Here is a 21378-nt window from a genome sequence, read left to right on the forward strand (position 1 = left end):
AAGAAAGTGTCAACTGTATGACATAATTCTAGTACTGTAAAAGTAAAAATTAAAAAAAAACAAAAAACAAAACAACAACAACAAGAAACTCTCTAGAGCTCCAAGCTGTAATTATAATGCCATGATCAGAAAGTTGTGTTTTGTCAGCTTTGGCCCTAAATGGGTGGCAATATAATTTCACTGCTGTTTGGAGCAGGGTGCAGCTGTGCAAAACTCAAATGTTTGTTGTTGTTTATTGCTTAAAGAGTTGCTTTTTTCTCTAACAGACTAATGAAAGATTGTTTAATACATTTGCACTGGCCGACTTATTTGTTGCTAGCTTGACTTTCAATTGATCCAGTGGGGTGAAATAAATCAACCAATTACCAAAAGAAAATGGGCACTGAGACTTTGTTTTTGACATAAATGTGTGTTCAGCTTGTAATAAACTATATGTGTATGAGTGCATAACACACATATGCACACACATACATAACATCTATAGAGTTTAAACACTGAATGATTACATTTTATATTATATCTGAAACACACCATGTTGAATTACATGATTAATTCTTATGGGTAAAATTATTATGATAGGCACAATTTCAAATGTAAAATTATATGTGAGGAAAGGTAGCATTGTATTCACTTTCATTATTAAAATTAAAAACATAAATTTGCAAACACTCTGGAGTGGTAAGATATTATACCTAACCCAGAAGAAAATGACAGATTCATTGCTAGAAGTGAAATTAATATGCTAGGAAAGGACAGAGATTGAATGTAAAACATTATAGAAAATCAACACTAAATAAGAGAAACTTATGGTGTTCTCAATGATAAAAAGTAAAGCGCTCTTGAAGTACAATATGAAAGCTACATTTTCTTAAGAAAACAGATATAAAATGTTTTTTGTATTGGCTGTAAGGCCAGTAAATTAATTTTAATCTAAAGTGTAAAGTTGGTGATTGAAGAAGACAAGAATGTTAAAGACTATAGAACCACCTGGAAGGAATAAATAACCAGATGTCACAGGAAATCAGAGTTCTTCCATAGAAATATTGTTTAATGGGTCAACCAACTAAACTCCAGTCAGCAAGGTTAGGAGGAAGTAGTCCAGTCTACCTGTGCACTGACATTATGAGCCTCATACCATCTCCCATCATGAGGATTCCTGAAGTCTCAGCTACTTCAGAGCCTGCTGTAGGAGGATTGCTTGAGCCCAGAAGTTCCAGACTAGCCTTGGAAGCATGGTGAGAACCTGTCAAAAGAAAATAGAAGTAGACTGGCTTTAGATTTTGTTCTTTTTCTGGAAGAAGACTCAATATTTTTGGCTCAGAAGGGTTATTTTTTAAATTAAGGTAACTTACATATGAAACTTAGGAAACATGAAAATATATTCTTTAATATTTGTAGTTGGCTAGTGGACTGTGAGGGCGGGAAAGTCTAGGAAAAGAGGAATGGGATAGAAAAAAAAAGATACAGGGTGTTGAGCAATAGAAACAAGGGAAAGTGTGAGAAAGCCACCGAGGAAGAGAATTAAGGGGGATTAACAGCCAGCAGATATAGAGGATCTGTGGATTTCAAAGGTACTGTTTGGGGCATATGCTCTACAGTTTACCTGATTTGTTGACTTATGCTTATTCTGAGGCTTGAGAATTTATACCTTTGAGCCTGGAGTCTTTTCCATGTGCCACGTGAACATCTGGCCAAAGAAGAACAAAGCATATTTAATCATAGTAATAACAGAGTGGATCAGCTATAGATCTGAAGAAAATCAAATCAACGGGCTAGTCTCTCACTATGGGTTTCTTTCTCTAACCTTGTTTTGAAGGAAGGGCATTGAATTGCAGTCTGTCTTTTATTGCGGGATTTGTAATCAACACTGGATTTCTTAAAATAGAAAGTTCTTGATCAGTGAAGAAGACATTTTGAAATTTAAGTTTAATGACCTCTCTTCAGTTTCCACTTGAGACATCTTACAAAGATGAAAATTTAGTATCCACCCATTAGTCTGAAATTACTTAAAACAAATACTAAATGATGACTCTGAAATACCATTGGCTTTTGATGATAACATTTTTAAGACAGCAAGTCACATTGTGTGCTTGACTAAACACATCATATATTTGTATCATGTTATAACACTGGAGTTAGTATCTTTTCTAGAAAACCTTGTACCTGGTATAATGATCAGTTGAAAAGAGTTTATCTTCTTCACACCAGTAGAGTGCATAACATCCTAAAAAAAAAACAAAACGTAAGTTCTTTGAGTGATTTAAGTGCACTGGACATTGTCCCCATCTCCGATCTGGTTTTCTGCTGTTTGCCTGATTTTTTTTTGACAGTGCAGGTTTTGAACTCAGTATTTTTCATGCTTACGAGGCAGCCTCTGATTATTTTTGAAAGACAGTCTCACTTTGGGCATAGACTATACTGGGTCCCAATTCTCTTATTTATACTTCCTACTGTAGATAGGATGACAGATAAATCCCACTGGGCCCCAATTTTCCTGCTGAGATAGTGCCTGATGAACTTTTTGCTGAGATTGGTTTCAATCCACTATTCTCCTGACCTCAAACTCCTGAATCGCTAGGAGTACAGGTGTGAGCCCATAGTGCTCAGTGTTTTTGCCTGATTTTGATATTGTGGCCCAATTCAAAAACTATTTATAGATCATATGGGGTACCTGTTATTTATGACTATTAGTCTTCCTAGAGAAAAGTTAGACTTATTTCTCCTGTCCAGAAAACAGAGCATGTACTAGAATATATTTAATTAATTTTGTCTTTCATTTTATTTCACTGGTCACAATCAACTTCCAGAAAAATATATGAATATTCATATTTTATATAGATGCATCTCCCTATATTGCACATCTTGTATAGATCACCTCACTTCGTCACTGTAATGCCACCTATGAAGCAGATATTATTATTCTTATTTTGTAGACTGAGGAAATGAATGCCAGAGAATTTAAGTTATTTACACAGCATAGTTCCTCTTAGTGTTTTAATGAATAGGCATACTTTTGTCATCTTCAAAGAAAGCATGGGCATATGTGTTCAAAATATTCCTTTAACTATATGTAGTTGAAAAGCTCCCAATTCAAATGTATTTACTGGTGGTACATAAAATACTTCATATATGGTTCTCCTTTTTTTATAAGCCTCACATATTCACTTGAGAGGATACTTAAGTTATAGGATGGAAAAACTTGACATGCAAAAATTACAGTGCATCCCAGAAGAGTTCTAATTATAAGGACTTCTTAAATCTAAATGCTCTTCACTTTGACTTGTGAAGCATGGTGTTTTACATTAAAGGTGTGGTTTGAGATGAATTTCTTTCAGCAACTTGGTTTTCTGCAAAAGCATTTAAAGGGAGGTGACCATGAGGATTCTTGCTGCTGCAGATCAGAATAACAAAATAAGAGATAGTACCAGAGCAGTTTCATTTTGAAGAGTTAGTACTGTGAAGCAAAAGAAGACCACACACTGGCATATGCTGTATGGGCATAGCATGTAAACATAGGTGCACTTAAGGCACGTGATTGAATAACTCCATTTATGCATTTTCTGCTCAAATACAACCCTATTGTGAAGGCTGATTGTTAATCTTTACATATATTAAAATTTTTTTAGTGTAGAAGCATTGGGCTTGATGATGGGGAAAATAATAGGGAAAGATATTCCTTGTTCTCCAAAGTTCCTGCATATTATGGGATGTATACTACTACTTTGTAGTGGTGGGGTGAAGTAGAAGAGATGTTTATAGAAAGTTTCATGATTCTACAGGGGGTAGGTAATGGACTTTCTGGAGGAGATGATGTCTGATCTGAGTCATGAAAAGGAATAAGCAGTTCATCAAAACAGAACAATAGTAACTGTAACCCCTCTGCACAGTATCTTTACAATAAAAAATATATTTAGAAAAACAGAAAAATAAAGGTAGGGGCCCTTCCTGGACACAGCAGGGGCAGAACAGGCACTAGAAACACTGGTGTGTTGGATACAGATCTCTCATTTTTATCTCCTTATTCTTTTCCTGTGGTTTTAGTCAATCAGAGTCCAAAAATATTATATGGAGAGTTCCAGAAACAAATTATACTAGTATAATTATCCTATTACTACTGTTGATATTTTCTTACTGTACTTAATTTAAACTGTGTCCCAATGATGCATGTATAGGAAAGAACATGTATAGGATAGACAGGGGGTTCAATATTTACTGCTTTCAGGTTTTAGAGAAACTAGCACTGATGGCCAGTGCATGCTCTGTATTTAAGAAGGGACTATAACATAGAGATGAGGCAGAGATAATAGTGAGGATATAGTTGTAGGCCAGTTGACTATCTTACAGGGTTGATAGGACTTTACATTTCTAGTAACAATGAGCCTTCATGGGGTTTAAAGCATTTGAGGGTCAAAGACAAATTTAAACCCTAGTAGACCATTTCCAGAGTTATGGAAAGTGGTTCCGTGGTAAAAACCAGAATTTAGAATCCAGTCTAAAAGGATGTTGTAGAGAGTCAAGAGATGGTAAGGGTTTGAACCAGTTTTTGGTGTTAGGGACTGGATAATGTTAATGGAAGGATTGTTTGGGAGAATAATTTGTATCCTCTCAATGCTTATTGAAAAGTGGATGGATATAGATGGATATAGATCATGATTTCTTAATGGGGTTGAGGAAGGCCAGAGAATGAGCAGGAACTAACTGGCCAGGTTAGAAGCATGGCTGATTTAGATAGTCTCTATTATGGCATGGATAGTTTAGTGTACAGCTTTGAGAAAGGGCTCTTTGGTGACACACTTGGGTGTTGTCAACCTCTAGAGGTATGCACAGACTCTTCTGTGCTGTACATTGTGTTGTTCTATCATTTTTTATATCCTAAAGCAAAAACTTATGTCTCCAAAAAAGGAGTCAGCAATTAGTACCGTATCTCTGGATGATAACAATAGGATTGTCCTGTGAAAAAGGAAATACTCCAGGAAAATGAAGTAACCCATGGCTATTGCTTTCTTCCAGCTGTCAGTGGGGATGCCTGCCCCAGAGGAATATTCCTTCAGCTGACCTCATTTTTTTAAGAGCCCTGGCTTTGTGGCTTTGTCCAGTTCAAAATGGCAGAAAAGGCTCCCCCTAGCTTGAACAGGAAGACATCAAGATCAACGCTTTCTCTTCCTCCAGAACCTGTGGACATTATCAGGAGCAAATCGTGCTCCCGGAGAGTTAAGATCAACGTGGGAGGCCTCAACCACGAAGTCCTGTGGAGAACGCTGGACAGGCTGCCCAGGACCCGCTTGGGCAAGCTCCGAGACTGCAACACACACGAGAGCCTCCTGGAGGTGTGCGATGACTATAATCTAAATGAGAACGAGTATTTCTTTGATCGACATCCTGGAGCCTTCACATCTATTTTAAATTTCTACCGGACAGGAAAGCTACACATGATGGAAGAAATGTGTGCACTCTCCTTTGGCCAAGAGCTCGATTACTGGGGGATTGATGAGATCTACTTAGAGTCCTGTTGTCAAGCCAGATATCATCAGAAGAAAGAACAGATGAATGAAGAGCTGAGGAGAGAGGCAGAGACCATGCGTGAGCGTGAGGGAGAAGAGTTTGATAACACCTGCTGCCCTGAGAAAAGGAAGAAACTTTGGGACTTGCTGGAGAAACCTAACTCATCAGTGGCTGCAAAGGTATGAAAAGCATGGCACTGGGTGTCTACACATGGGCAGAAAAGGGGGTGCCCCAGTTCTACAGGGGGTCTTTTTCTTCATATTTTTGGTGAAAAAGAACAAAACATGGCTACCCCATGAGAAATTCCTGTCTAATGTCTTTACCTAGTAGGATATAGTCATTCTTTCTGTGTGATGTCATAAAATGGTGTTATGCTTTCCTGAATACTATTATTTCTAGTAACAGGCCTGAAAAACAGGGTATAGAAAGGATTTTGTTTTCCATGGCTCCATATGGTGATGGTGACTTAGTAGTTAAGGAGAAAGCTCTAACTCAGACCCATTAGGCACAGTTTTGCAGAAGACCAGGATTCAGACTCCATCTTGGACAAAGGGAAGATGCTATCATTGAAAGTAGAGGTGTCTCTTTGCTTGATTCTGTAGAGGTTCAGGGAAGGAGAGCATAATATGGCCCTGTGTAGCTCAGAAGGATAAGGTTCGCATGCCAAAGTGAGGAGCTATCTTACAAAGCTTACTCACTCTTTAATGAGTCAGCCTACAGGATGTATGGCCATTGACTTCTTGTTTTGGGATTTACTCTAACAGTGCTATATCTGATGATAGTTTATAGTTTTTTTTAAAGTTAGTAAGGTATTGCCATTATCTCAGACTTCTTACAGAGTTTGCTTAAAGATAAATTTTTATTTTTCATTGTACATGTATATAACTAAATCTCAGAATCAAATTTTTGTCATACATTTCAGTATGCGATTCACCTACCTAATGTTGTTTATGTAATTTTATCTAGGACTTTAAAGGTTAGTGCAAACTCACATTTATTTCTTATATTTAGTTCTATATTGCACTATGAATGATGAGTCATCTTTAGCTGTAAGAGACTAGTAGCTATGTTTTGAACATGAGAGATGAAATGGAGAATAGGATGGAGAATGGAGAGTGTCATTGTATGCACTCTTACTTACAGGTTTTTACGAATATCTTCCCTCTTATAAGTTTTTAATAGTAATGGAGAGCAATAGTCCATCAAAACCTTTTGATGAGAATTTAAGGTTCTAACCAATAATCTGCAATATAATGTAAAAAACCAAAAGATAATTATAAAACTTCTCATTGTTTGATTTGTCTGATTTTGTTTCTGTTTGCCTTTTAAAAGAATTTATTTTCTGCCAGAATTTATACAAAAGTGGAATAAAATTTCTTTTGCATAAATTAAGACATACATATTTTGTGGCAAATAGAGGATTTTAACTAAGTTGTTTTTGTAGTCATAAATCCTTTGTTTTCTTTAATTATATCAATAAGAAAGAAATGTGGTTGATAAAAGATGTTGCTGTTGGCTATGTCAAGTGTTCAGTTATATATTTGAGTTGCTATTGAAAATATGGAATGAATTTGATGGACCTTAGTTTTAAGTGGATATCATGAACAAATTAATTTTTTCAAGACGTTAGGGAACTGAAGTGCTGTTCATTTTCCATCAGCTAAATCAAAGAAAATGTGAAAAGTTAACATACTAACATACTTACATGTTCATAAAAAGTTATTAACATTATTAACAAGTTAAGTACTGTTGCTGTTAAGTGTTTTAATTATATATGTGTTTTTTTCTTAAAGAATTTTTGGAGTAGATTTATTTTCCAATTGAGGAAATGCATTTCATTTCTAAGTTTTGAGGCAGCACTTATCTATCTCTATGAAGATAAAATGGTTTGTTAACATATACCATTATGTATCATATACATTGGTCAGATGACTTAAACCTGTTTCAACTTATGCATTTATGTATAGATAAGCTCTCTACCTACAAACTCCCCCCATAGCTAAAAACACTGATTTTTCAAAATTTCACGGAGCTGTAGTAATTTTTCCTTTACATAGTTAATGAAGTGAAGTGAATCTTTGCTACTTTAAGTAGATTATTTTCATAAAGGACTTATGTTTGTTCATTTAAACCCCTACATTTTCTTCTCTGAATGATGAAATATTATGGAAATTATTTACATTTGCTTGTGTAGTCATTTAGTAAAACTATTGCTCATTTGTCTGAGATTTAGAGCCTTTAAAAAATTACCGCCGTATGATGTCTTATGTAAACCACAGTCCTTTTTCTGCATACTTCTCAAGTCCTATAACTTGTTATTTTTCTGAAGTAATCCTTGGTGTGGGGAGGGTGCTAATGCAGGTATGTGTGAATTGTATTTTCGTAACTTAGAACAAGTGGTTTTATTATAGCTGCAGTAGGATGATATGTCAGCCCTCACTTTATATTATGGATGCATCAGGCTTCTAAATATGCATGAAGCTGTTGTGTGGGATTGCTTGGAATTTCTGAAGTCTTCATTACTGGCTTAGATCCTGAGAGATCTTTAGGGGAGGGTATCTGTCTACCTTGCTTTTGTGTGCTATTCACTTTGGTCATTTACTTGAACATGTGCTCCAGATAGGTCATGTGCATTAAAAATAGAAACCTAGGGAAGAAAGAAATGTGGTCTTCTCCCTTCTCCCCAGAATTGAAAACTATTCTTTTGCCTTTACCAAGGATTTCATATCATTGAAAACACTTGTTTCTTTTCCCTAATTCATTTTCCTATATTTTAAATTGTCTATAAAATATAAGTTAGTAGATTATTTACCGAATCCATTTGCCAAGGAAAACCTTTTTATCACATGTTTTACAATGGGTTAAAATACCTGTTTGTTTCTATGGGACAAATAATGAATAACTAAGTAATAATTGCTCACTAGACACAGTTACTACAAGACATGTTGCCCCATCATACTCTACCCCTGGATATAACCATGGCAATCACAGTTCAGCCCTTATACAACAGGATATCTGCTATCACATAGAGGGTCACATTATTAATTGAATTTTCTGATGTTAATTACTGAAGTAAAAGCTAAAATAAGACAAGAATATAGCAAGTTTGCAGTTTTTGTCTTTAAAATCAGTATTTATGCCTATATACCAATTGTGCTTTCTATGACAGGGTAAATAGAGATGGTTATTTGGTGGCCAGGGATGCAAGCTAGTGTTAGTCTAGCATGTTATGACCCTACGTTTGATTCTCATCACAGCAAAACACAAAAGAAAACAAAAAAGAAGAAACAGTTCTCTCTTTTTCTGAGGAGTATGGTATGATCTCTTCTTGTGACCCAAATTTATTTTTCTAAGAGACTTTATTGTCTTTTAATTCTGTCAGTATATATGGATATACCTTCATGTAGAGATAATGTACAACATTTAAATTTGAGGCTGGTCATGAATGTGTGACCAACCCACACTGGGCTAGGGAATGGTTGAGACAACTTATTGGCTCTGGTCCACTCATTGGATTGCACAAAGCCGGGGATGGGCTTACCTGGCTGTGAGTTTCTGCCTGAATATGTACCCACAAGCACAACATGCTTCTCTTCTTGAACTTAAAGGAAGTCATATGTGGTTCTTTTCCAATACCTTTCTTTTTTTCATTCAGAGTATTAGAAAACTGTGACTTTACCAAGGGAAAAGAAAGAATGCGTTTCATTCTTATTCTTTTGTAGTAGCTTTAAGCTTTTCTTTGTGAAAAAAATAAAAACAGTCATTATTAAAACCATAAATGAACCAAAAAGATGAACTGATGTAGTGTGAGTACACAGAGAAGTTTATCTATATTGAGCCATTGCTGTGCAGTGTGTAGGTCTGTAATTCTTACATAGGATTGGCAATGGTTTTATTAGAATGAAAATTTCAATGTTTTGGTGTCCTTTCTCCTGTCCTTCCTACATCCAGACTGTACAGATTAAGCCCTTTGTGTTGTTCCAGTAAAACACAAGCAACTCAAGCAGAGGGTGTTTCATAGAATGTGGCCAGTCTATGAAAGTTGAGCTGGGAGATTTTTTTTCTTAAAAAATTATATATATATATATATATATATATATATATATACATATATATGTACATACATATGCATTTAGACAGAAAGGAATCATGGAATTAGTCATAAGATAAATATTGGGTTTTGATACAGATATCTCAAATATTCCATTGTGTAGCCCCAGCTGTCCTGTTTTGATATTCATGCATTGCTGTGTTCCTGAAAAGGCTGCCCAGCAAAGGTACCACTCCCAGAATCATAAGGGCAAGCAGAAGTCCACAGAAAGTCCACTCCTTATGTCCTCTTACAGAAACTGCTTTTATAGAGATAGCACTATTATTTGTCTATATCTAATTGCAATAGTACCTCCCTCATAACAGTTTCTCCATTAGCTTAATAAGTAACTTGACTATCATACGAGTAATTTGTTTTTTTCAGTGCTGGGGATCCAACCCAGACCCTTCCCCATGTCAGGCAAATTCCCTTCCACTGAACTACAAACTGAATAGTCTTGGGGAAGAAAAAAGAAAGACATACTTAAGAATCATATAATTATATTCTTCTTTGTTTCTTGGTTACATATGAGGAGAGCCCATCTTGATTTATAAAGTGTTTTCCATCATTTAAGACAGTCATTGCTTTCCATCCATATTAAGAGAAGATCCTCAAATTTCCTTTAAATTTGATTTTTAAACCTCAACAAGTAATTATCATTTTCAAAGCAAAGAGAAGAAATAATGAGGAGCTCTGTCTACATTACTTAACATTATCATAACCCAGAATATATTGGCAGTATTTGAATATTCGGGCTGTGAAAATCCATGTACACTGCTTGCTTAATAACAGATTTGTTTTCCTTATTTCAAGTGAGAGACTTTATAAAGTGAATAATCTGCTATTTTAGGTAAGCATAAGTATTATGAAGGAATGGTCACAATATTTAATGCTCTCCACTTTGGAAGACTCTAGAAGGATTTGAACAATGTTTGATCAAGTACTCTTAGCTTTATGTCTCGTTTAAAAAGGAAGAAGACAAATGAATGCTTTTAAAATGGGAAGAAAGTTCCCATGGCACAGGTATGACCTCAGAGAGCTTCCCTGTGCTGTTTATTTTAAGGATTTATGTTTTCTAGCAGAGTTTTGCTCTGAAAGTTCGTTTAACTGTTGCATGAAGTTGCTTCCTTTCCTCAATGGAATAGACACAATCTCATCCATATTCATTTGTATTGTTACTATTAGGCTTTTTCTGCAGCATGTTAGAGAGAATCCAGATCATCCTTTATAAGGGTTGATGTATTAATACACATGATGTGTATTGGTATCTCTATACTCATTTTACTCATTAACACTGTAATATGATACAAATACAACCATTAGTTGTCCTTGAACATATCATGCAATGATGCTACTTTGAATTTCATTGTTAGTTTCCATTTCATTAGCTACCTTCATATTTTATAGATATATTTGGCATGTTACATAAAATGAAATGATTGCTTTGCAGAGAATCCATTAATATGATTGTTTTTATGGGATACTGAATTAGTTTTCATTGAATATGACATATTACTTATAAAATATTCAATATTTTCCTGAATCTTAAATATTACATAAATTGAATCTTCACAGATAAAATCTTTGAACACCTTATTTATTTTTAATCCTTCTGCAGTTCTACCTTGCTCCACAAAAAACAAATACACACACAGATTGAATGCAAAGCAAAAAATAGAACTAAGATAAAATATATTTTAAATTGCCATAGTAACTAGGGAATGCTTCATTTTCTATAAGACATTTTAAATGGTTTTAATTAAAAATGACAATCTCACAATTCATATGTAAGCAAACTGTATGCTCATAATTAGAAAAACTTACTTTTCTGCCCTAATGAATATTGTTGAGTGACCCATGATCAGTCTCTTTTAATGCATAGTCATTGGAATTAACCATTGTGATAAAGGATGATGTTTTCAAAATAATTAACACAGTTGATTCTGAAAAAATTACTTAATAAAATTTCATTTTGGTTCAAATATTGCTATGTGAAAAAGCCAGCTGCTAAAATGTAATTCATAAGCTATAGATCTCAATAGATTTATGTTTGGGACATATGTCCCAAACATTGGCTAATTTTATCTAAGTTGAGAATAACCCCCGATTTCCATGACATTTAATAGTCTTTAATGATGTATGTGATGTGTGTGCAGTGTAAAATTGAAGTGAAGATAATGACTGTTAATGAGTGAGTTTAGTTGGCAACCTAGCATTGTCAGCTTAACTCAATTTGTGTTTTTATCTTTACGATTGCATATGCTAAATCTCATTAAATGTTACTGCACTTCAAATGGGAAATTACATAGAATGGTAGAGATTTATAAAAAAAAATTTTTTCAACATAGCCCTTGGTTTAGATTATCTCTTATCTAAAGCCGGGCACCAGTGGTTCACCCCTGTAATCGTAGCTACTCAGGAGGCTGAGATCCAAGGGTCATGGTTCAAAGCCAACCCGGGCAAGAAAGTCTGTGAGACTCTTGTCTCCAATAAACCAATAGAAAACTGGAAGTGGAGGCACTGGGAAGGTGGCTCAGTGGTAGAATGCTTGCTTGCATGCATGAGACCCTGAATTCAATTCCTCAGCACCACATAAGAAGAAAGAAAAGCTGGAAGTGGTCTTGTAGTTCAAGTGGTAGAGCGCTAGCCTTGAGCTGAAGAGCTGAGGGACAGTTCCCAGGCCTAGAGTTCAGGCCCCCGACCGACTAAAGAAAGAAAGGAAGGAAGGAAGGCAGAAGAAAGAAAGAAAGAAAGAAAGAAAGAAAGAAAGAAAGAAAGAAAGAAAGAAAGAAAGAAAGAAAGAAAGAAAGAAGGAGGGAGGGAGGGAAGAAAGAAATGAAAGAAAGAAAGAAAAAGAAAGAAAAGAAAACTGGAAATGGTTCTGTGGCTCAAGTGATAGAGTGCTAACCTTGAGCTGAAGAGCTGAGGGACAGCACTCAGGCCCAGAGTTCAAGTCCTAGGACTGACCAAAAAAAAAGATTATCTTATCTAGCTGGGGGTAAACGGTGCTTGACTATATTCTGAGTATTCAGGAAGCAGAGGGAGGAGAGAATCACAAGTTCCAGGCCAACCTGGCTACAAGAAAGAAAAAGGAAGGATGAAGGGAGGGAGCTAAAGGGAGAGAAAAAGTGGGGAAAGGAGGAGCAGAAGGGGAAGGGAGAGGAGGGAAGGAGAGAGGAGAGAAAGAAAGGAGAAGAGAGGAAAGAAGGTGAAGGGAGAGAAAGGAAAGGGAATAGAAGGGAGGAGAGGAGGATTTAACTATTGTAAGAGCTGATAGTAACAGAAAATCATTTCTTTTTTACCATTAGTCTGAATTAAAGTTCTTCCCACACCATCAGTGGGACAGGGAGGGAGCAAGATATCCCCAGGTATCAACACCTGTTTCAAATGGCTTGTGGGCATTGAAGGCAACATGCATTTTGTGTGTCTACCAGCAACGTCCAGTCTCTGTACCTTGTTCCTCATTACTAGTATTACTTGGGCTAGTTGATGAGCTTTTATCTTAAAATCAGCAATTTGAAGGTCATGAAGCTAAGCTTCCTCTCTGATTGCTGTGCCAGTAAGACATAACCAAGAGAGAATTATGCAACTAGACATGGACCAGTAAGAAACAGAGACCTGTAGTAACTGACAGGTAATGAAAAAGTGAGAACCAAAATGTAAGCTTTCATCTCTAAAGATTTTCTAGGAGGCACTAAAATGTAATATCTGAACCATATCAGCTTGGTATCTATATATTATTTATTTTTGACCATGCCTATATATGTTTAAGTTAACTCTTTAACATAGTTTTTTATTCTTAAATTACCCTTGTAATGTTGTATGAAGTTTGAAGTAAAAGATGGCCACTGGAGCCAGGTGCTGCTGGTGGCTCAGGCCCGTAAACCTAGCTGCTGAGGAGGCTGAGTTCTGAAAATCACAGTTCAAAACCAGGCCAGGCAGAGAAGTCTGTGAGATTCATCTCCAGTTAACCCTGCCCCCCCCCCATATGCTGGAAGTGTGGCCATTGCTCAAGTGGTAGAGTGCACTAGTCTTGAGGACAAAAGCTCAGGGACAGCACTCAGGTCCAGAGCTCAAGCCCCAGGACTGGCAGAAAAAAAAAAGAGAAAAAAGAAGAAAAAGAGGAAGGCCTTTGAATATTACTAAAGAAAAGCCCATTAAGTAGCAAGTTTCTGTGTGTCAGGCAGGCAAACCACATAGGAGCAGCCTTCTCTGGCTGATATTTGAGTTAAATCTATTTGTTTGAGCACATGTAGGTATGCACACATGCGTGAGAGAGAGAAAGGGAGAAAGAAAGAGACAAAGACCTCATACATATGCCTGTCTCTGTATTAGAACAGATTATATAAAGAATTCACCTGCAGAAAACTAGAGTGAACTTCTACATGTATTTGATCATTTAATATAGATACAACTTTGTCATCCAAATGGAAAGCACCTTCAAAATAGACACTTTTGTTATAATTTGATCAGATATGACAATCCATGTGAAGAGCTCTGACAATCCATGTGAAGAGCTGTAGTGGTCCAAGAATAGAAGGAAGAAGGTTCTTCATTAGTTACCCAGAGGTCATTAGTTACCTAGAGGTCATTGGTACCGTGGACTGTACAATTAAATTTTCCTCTTGAGTCATTCCTGAAACATCTACAAGTGTTGAATGCCACTTTATTTTTTTTTTTAATTTTATTGTCAAGGTGCTGTACAGAGGAGTTACACTTACATAAGTAAGGTAGTTATTACATTTCTTGTCTAACTTGTTACTCCCCCCTTCTCTTTTCTCCCCCTTTCCCTCTCAATCCCCCCACGCCCTGCCAAGTTGTACAGATCATTTCCAACATATTGTTTGTGGATATTGCTGTTGCTTAGGTTCCCACTTCTTCCTTTTTCTCACCATTTTGTTGTTCCCCTTCCCTAGTTCAGATACAATACCCAGGGTACCAAAAAAGAATATAGTGACAACATGGGGTAAATCACAGGGGTAAAAAATCTCGTACTACATTGAGAACAACAACAACAAAGAAAATAGATGTCTTCAGTCTCAGTCAGAGAGGCTCCAAGGACAATCAAGTGATCCTAGCACATTTAGGAATGGAACTGCCTGGAGGTAACATCTTTTACTACAATAACCCTCAGGACATTTGCACTTATGAGGAAGGACTTCTGGCCATTGTTTTGGGACTAATGAAGTACACAGGCACAGGTGGCTCACACCTGTAATCCTAGCTACTCAGGAGGCTGAAATCTAAGGATCACAGTTCAAGATCAGCCCAGGCAGAAATGTCCATGAGACTCTTCAATAAACTACTCAGAAAAAGCCACACAAGTAGTGTTGTGGTTCAAGTAGTTAAGCACAAACCTTGAGCAAAAGAAGGTCTGGGATGGTGCCCTGACGTTCAAGCCCCATGACTAGGAAAAACCAAAACCAAAACCAAACCAAAACAAAACCTGGAGTAGTTTTGGATGTGGATCTGCATTTGTCTTAGCTGCTGTCTCCTAGGTCAAGTTCTCAACCACAATGATTCTTCAGATACAGATTTCTTTTTAGCATTCACATTTTAGTTTACATCCAGAGTTGTATTTGTTTTAGGCAATGTTTTTGTATACATTAATGTTGGTGTATATTATTCCAGCTGGAATTTAGCTAAATTGAAAATAAATTAGTGTTAGTATTGACAATGCATCACCACGGGTGTATGCTGAAATAAAGTTGCTGGTTTTGATTCATACAATGGAAATTTTTTTTGGTTGGTCATGGGGCTTGAACTCTAGGCATGAGTGCTGTTCCTCATCTCTTCGGCTCAAGGCTAGTGCTCTACCGCTTGAGCCACAGTGCCACTTCCACAATGGAAAATTATACCTTGGGAAACTAGAAGAGACCCTGAATAATATCACTGAGGAGAGCAACCTATTTTCCTTCAATGAAGTTTTTAGCATAGAAGCAGAAAAACATTGGTATGCAATCTTGTTTTTCAAAAGGTGATATATTTGCTATACTACAGATGGAATGAACTACATATGCAATGAAAGAAAATATGAATATAGTAGGCTAAAATCAAGGGTAACATAAATTTGCCATTTTATATTTGCTATGTTAAAACGGTAGCACATTTTATTATATTCCTTAATTGAATTCTGCAGGTGTGAAAATTATTGTATTGCATAAGTAAAGTAATTGCATTATGAGTAAAATCTGCTTTAAGCACTACTTTTTATTTTTCAGTTCATAGCTCATCAACCCTTACAAATATTTTAAACTACTTGGAATGGTTTCAAAGTGTTAATCACACCCACTTTTTCTCCCCAAATTTTTTTGTATAGATTTGCATGTGTTACAGGGTAGCAAATTGTTTTGATAGGAGTATGTGAACATCATACCATTTTATTTATATACACGAAGGAAGAAATATTGTGTTGTAACTGAAAGAAATGCTTTGGACTCTGGTTTTCCTGTCTTTGTTGAGACATTTAGAATATACTAAAACTTAGTGAACTTTTTCCCTTTGCTGTACTTTGATCCCTGTCTTAAACTAAGTAAGCCTCACTGAGCTTTCTGAAGGCACAGAGAAGAAGATCATAGTTCTGAAAGGCCAGTCAAGGCAAAAGTTAGATAAGTCAGGAGTGGTGATTGTGCTTCTGGAATGCTAGTTATGCAGGTGGTATAATGTAGAAAGATCCAGTCTGAGCCCATCTCTGAGCTAAAAGTGCAAGAACCTGTCCTCAAATAAGGAAAGCCAAAAAATGCTAGAGTCCTTGTTCAAGTGGTATAGTGACTATCAAGTAAGAGGCCTCCAGTTTAAACCTTGATATGCCCCCCACCCCAAAAAACAATTTAGTGACACCCTGTCTCAAAAATAACATAGGCATAATGATCTTAGATAATCAGGAGGTGAAGTGGGAGAATCCTGGCCCAACGGAAGACCAGGGAAAAATAAATTAAATGATCAGAGAACTAGTAAAGGCAAAGAACCAGAAGCAAGGCTCAAGTGGAAGAGTAGTTGCCTGTCAAGTGTGAAGCCCTTAGGTCAAATCCCAGTACTGGAAAAAAAAAAGAATGAGCCTGAAGCTAAATAATATCAAGACTCTGCTGTTTATTGCCCATTCTGACCTGCCAGCATCTGTATTCCTTGCAGAACTGATTGAACACCAAGGTACACATTGCCACCAATGAAGACTTGGAACATAGATGTTTTTCTCCTTGCAATTTAGCCCATATATGAAATGTTTTTCTTATGTTCTCCAAGCTCTGGTTTTCTCTCTGCATGAAAACCTCAGTTTATCCTTCCTGGTTCTTCTTTTCTAACTCCAAGAATATGTCTGCTTAAAAAAAATCTTAAAGCATCAGAGGCTGAATGAGGTAGATTTATCTTTCCTGGACTCTTGGAAATCATGGAGATTGTTCCCTTCCTTTCCTTTGAGAGAAGCAGATTCTTCATTCGCCCTATGCCCTCCTTTCATCCATGAACTCTGGTTGTGTAAGGTAAGCTGGCTTCACATGTTCCTCTAGCACAGCTGCCACTTTCCCCAGAACCTTCTTTCTGTTCTGAGCAGAAATTTAACTCTAGGGGAAGAGACTGTGGTTTGTGGAGACCTAATATAGTAACAGATGGTTTTTATTAGCTTGTGTTTCCAATGTCCTCTATGAAGTATAGATACAACTTTCTGGAAAATCATCAGCCCATTCATTCTCTCTTCTTACTCTGAGACCCATTTGTTTATCATAATTGTTTTCCCGTGGCAACCAGGGAAAAATGAGCCTTATTTCCTGTAATCTAGGACTATGAAGTAAAGGCACATTCTCTTGTTCCCTCAATTATCTCTATGGCCTTCCCAAAAGAGCACAGAGGAAGGAGTTAATAGTGAGTGTCTGCTGTGTGCCATAAGAGAATGTGAACATTTTTCATGTTGACTCTTCATAACAGGTATAGGAAAACATTTTGTGTAAAGCTCCAGATGGTCAATATTTCTAGCTTTGTGGGCCATGAGGTCTCTACTGCAACTACTCAGCTCCCCATGTGAGAGTTGCAAGAGAGCAACTGTAGACCATACACTAACATCTGGATTGAGTTGGATTCCAATGAAACTTGACGAGTTGGATGAATTTAACTCTGGGTCTTATTTTCTGACAGCTCCTTGTGTCAGCACTACAAGAAGACATCATTAATCTCACTTTACAGATCAGGGAGCTGAGACTCAGGAATATCACATTCATACTATCCCAGACTATATGACATATTAGTGTCTTTATCTGGTTGACCCCAAACCTGTATTTCCCATAATGCTTCTTCCTGTCCACTTGTATTTTTGTTTCCTTTATCATCATATCCATCATTCCTGTCACTCTCTAATATTTCTGGGAGATAGTGGTTCATGACTTCAAATCATCTTACTACTATAGTCCCTTTGCTATACCCTTCAAGAAAAAAGCCAATCACAAATCTTATGTTAAGTTCCCCACATCATGAACTCTATTAGCCCATGGATGGGATCTTAAACTCTGACGAAACCACTGAGCCATCTATATCCTACTAAGTCGTTACTTTTTCTCCAATCGAATCACTTTTTGCCTTTAATTATCCTATTCATTTTCTCCATAGACCACTGGATACACTGCTGTCTGGATCTAAACTTTGTTCATCCCATAATTGAACTATAGCATTGAGTTATTAATGACTTTATCACTTCACCCTCCCCCCCATTTGTAACTGATTCTCCATCTAGCCAACAGAATTACCTATTAAAACATATCTCTGATAATCACTCTTGAACTAACATCCCCAATAGTTCTGCATTGCTTGCTGCCCAGTTTAAACTCCTTGGCACTGCATTTAAAGAAACTACCTTCTTATCCAGCTATATTCCTGACTGCTCCCATGGTCAGTGCTCCAGGGTCTGTGTCTACTAGCCACTGTTGATGATTGGGCTCTTGTCTGGACAGTTGTTCATTGCATTCAATATGCATTACTTACCCATGCTGTGTACATCCAAGAAGGACATCATTTTTCTCCTTCGCTCAAAGGTCCTTGTATAGCTAAGCCATACCTCCATAGATCTGGTCGTTCCACACATCTGTCATCACCCCTGCTTCCTTGCCCTGGAACACTTTGCCCGTTCTCTGTCCTTCCTTGGTGTTTTAGCTCATATGTTGCTCCTCTCTGATGTCTGTCACATTCTCTCTTCCCTGTTTTTTCCCCTCTAGTTTCTCTTCTTTCTTTCACCTTAGGTATTCTATCTATGCTTTGCTCATCTCCTTTGCTAGGCTATGACATTTTGAGGAATTTATACTACCTCTCTTATCTTCAGTACCTGGTAATTCCCAATACAGGAAATATTCACTTCCTCCTACATAATTGTACTGAAAAGAAAAAATAGCAAAATGTTGTGTGTTTCACAATATTTTTATTTCTCTGTGATGATTAAACACTGGAGGTAGAGGTTGAATGCCTCATTCTAATCATTAAACTGGGCATTGCTGTTTGGGGTTTGGGTGGTTGGTGTTTTGTTTCTGTTTGTTTGGGGTGTTTTTTTGAAAATTTAAGAAAGATGGGTATCTTATAAGTTTTTAATGGCTTTGTGTTTTTAAAAGAGAGTAGCAGATGCCTTTTCTGCCTTCACATAGTATAAATTCGAGAATAGCAGTGTAGGCTTTTCTGTATGCTGCAGAGTTTATGCAAAGAAAGGAATCAGGTGCTGCTGAGAAGCAGGCTTTCAGATGCCTGCTTTTCTGAGGCTGCTCATTTTGTGTTATTTGAACACTAGGTTCCAACTCATGTCATAGGCAAAATGTAGCCTTTTGTAGGTGGCAAGAGTGCTTGATCTACCCTCAGGCCATGGGCAATCTTTCCACACCACTAAGGGATAGGAAGACTATTTCCTTACATTAACCTTCTGAGAACTTTGACTCAAGTGAGGTTTATGAAGCAGATTAGTCGTGTTCTGGTTACCTTTCTGTCTGGGTAAACTAACCACACACCCCCACCCCACTGCTCACATAAGTTGAATGGAGCCATTACTTATACAAATGCAGCAAGAAACAGTGGAAACCTAGGATTCCGGGTAAGCTGGCCACCCAAGGTACAGAAAAGCCGACCAGGATGCTGAGAGTTTTATCTGAATATGCCTCATTTATACCACAGCTGAGGGATTTCAGAATGCAGCCTGTTCTGGGTTTTACATCCTGGTCCAAAGTGGCTCGCCTCAGGACTAGAACTTCCTGTTTCTAGGAGGCACTGGAATAGTCTCCTTATTTCAGAATGCTGCCCCCCTACAACATTCTGAAATCATTTTTGAGGACTAAAGTGAGAAAGAAAGACATGTAGGTTAATTCAAGGCCATCAAGAAAACTACTCTTCATGAACCTACTTGCTCAGGAGAAGTCACAAATATAGATAAATCTAAAATTTGATGTCTTTTGTGAAAATTGGATTCAAATCTAAAAAAAAAAACAAATTTATCATGGCATAATATGAAAAGGGAGGGCTGAGAATCCTTATTCTTACCAAAAAATAGAAGAATCAGAACATTAGCAATTTAGAATTGCTTTATTATAATAAAAATATTTTCTGCAAACTTCTCAGCTTACTTTAAATAGATATTAGGCACTTATTTCTATGTCAAAAATGCTTGTGATTTATGTGTCACTTGGTTATCAAGTATGCTCAGATACTCATATTCTCATGTTTCAGATGATACTGATGGGGTTTTCTATCTTAGCTTTAAAGAAAGAGCTTTAGTCAATATCTTTTTTTAAATACTGAGTGATTTAAGAAGTTTTTTTCCTATTTTAAAATTTATTAATTTAGTAAACTATTAGTTAAAGGATTATTTTGTATATGAGAAAATTTAAGCCTAAGGATGTCTTCTAAGAATTTTAATGAGATAACTACTGATAATATTGTTTACATTGGTTAAATCCTTTGACACTGTAAGATCCGTTTTAGACTTCTTAGTAACATCTTCTAATTCTTTCAAAATTCTATTACAGTAAGGCAAAAATAAATTTTAAACAAATTTACAGTTGTGCTAATTATCTGGGTATTGACTAGCGAAAAAGTGATTTTTGGCAAGATTACAAGAGAGACAATATTGGTAGACACTAAATGGCCAGAAAATGTTTTTATATAAGAAAATTCCAGTAGAATTTTATTTATATGTTATTTAGAATGTCATGGACAGAAAGGTACAATCAATGCCTATGTGCATCTGACCATACAAAATAATATTTATCTAAATGAACTCCAGGAAACAGAAAAAGAGGATTTTTCTTTTTTGCTTTTTTCTTTATATATTGTTTGTTTGTCTGTATGTCTTTGGGAATGTAAGTGGAGGCACAGAAATAGAAAGATAAAGACACTATGTTGAAAATGCACCATATAACTTGTGGGTGGGATATGAAGAAAAATGGAGAGAGAGAGGGAAAGGGTGACATTGTCCAAAAGAAAATGCACTCATTGCCTGATTTATATTGCTGTAACCCCTCTGTTTTTAGCATTTTCAAATAAAATAGTAATAAAAAGTAATGTCAAAGAAAGGACTTAATGCGAATATTAACTAGTAGAGAAAGCCTTGTGACCAAGAGGGAGGTAAGTAGAAGCAGAGAATAATGTTTGGAGAGGAGGGAGTAAACATAAACAAAGGCAAAGGGAAAAGGAGAAATACTGGCTACCTGCACTGACATCACACAGGCTGGGAGTAAGAAGCAGTTGAAATGGAATGGTCTGGGAGGGCCATGCATTGCCCTGATTTGAGGCACCTGGGAGTCTGTACTTATACAGAAGAGGGGTAGGGA

General features: G+C 36.6%; 1 protein-coding gene across 1 annotated transcript in view; it reads left to right on the forward strand.

The window, feature by feature from the left end:
* Kcnb2 (potassium voltage-gated channel subfamily B member 2) overlaps window positions 1–21378 on the forward strand; it is a 406617-nt gene that overhangs the window by 18029 nt on the left and 367210 nt on the right. Inside the window, exon 2 of the mRNA XM_069990929.1 lies at window positions 5011–5681. Within this exon, the coding sequence (XP_069847030.1) occupies window positions 5103–5681 (579 nt within the window). The 5' untranslated portion in view covers window positions 5011–5102. The remainder of the gene's footprint in view (window positions 1–5010; window positions 5682–21378) is intronic.

The sequence above is a fragment of the Dipodomys merriami genome, unplaced genomic scaffold, assembly GCF_024711535.1.
Source record: "Dipodomys merriami isolate MVZ:Mamm:240054 unplaced genomic scaffold, mDipMer1.0.p SCAF_4, whole genome shotgun sequence".
NCBI classification, from domain to species: Eukaryota; Metazoa; Chordata; class Mammalia; order Rodentia; family Heteromyidae; genus Dipodomys; species Dipodomys merriami.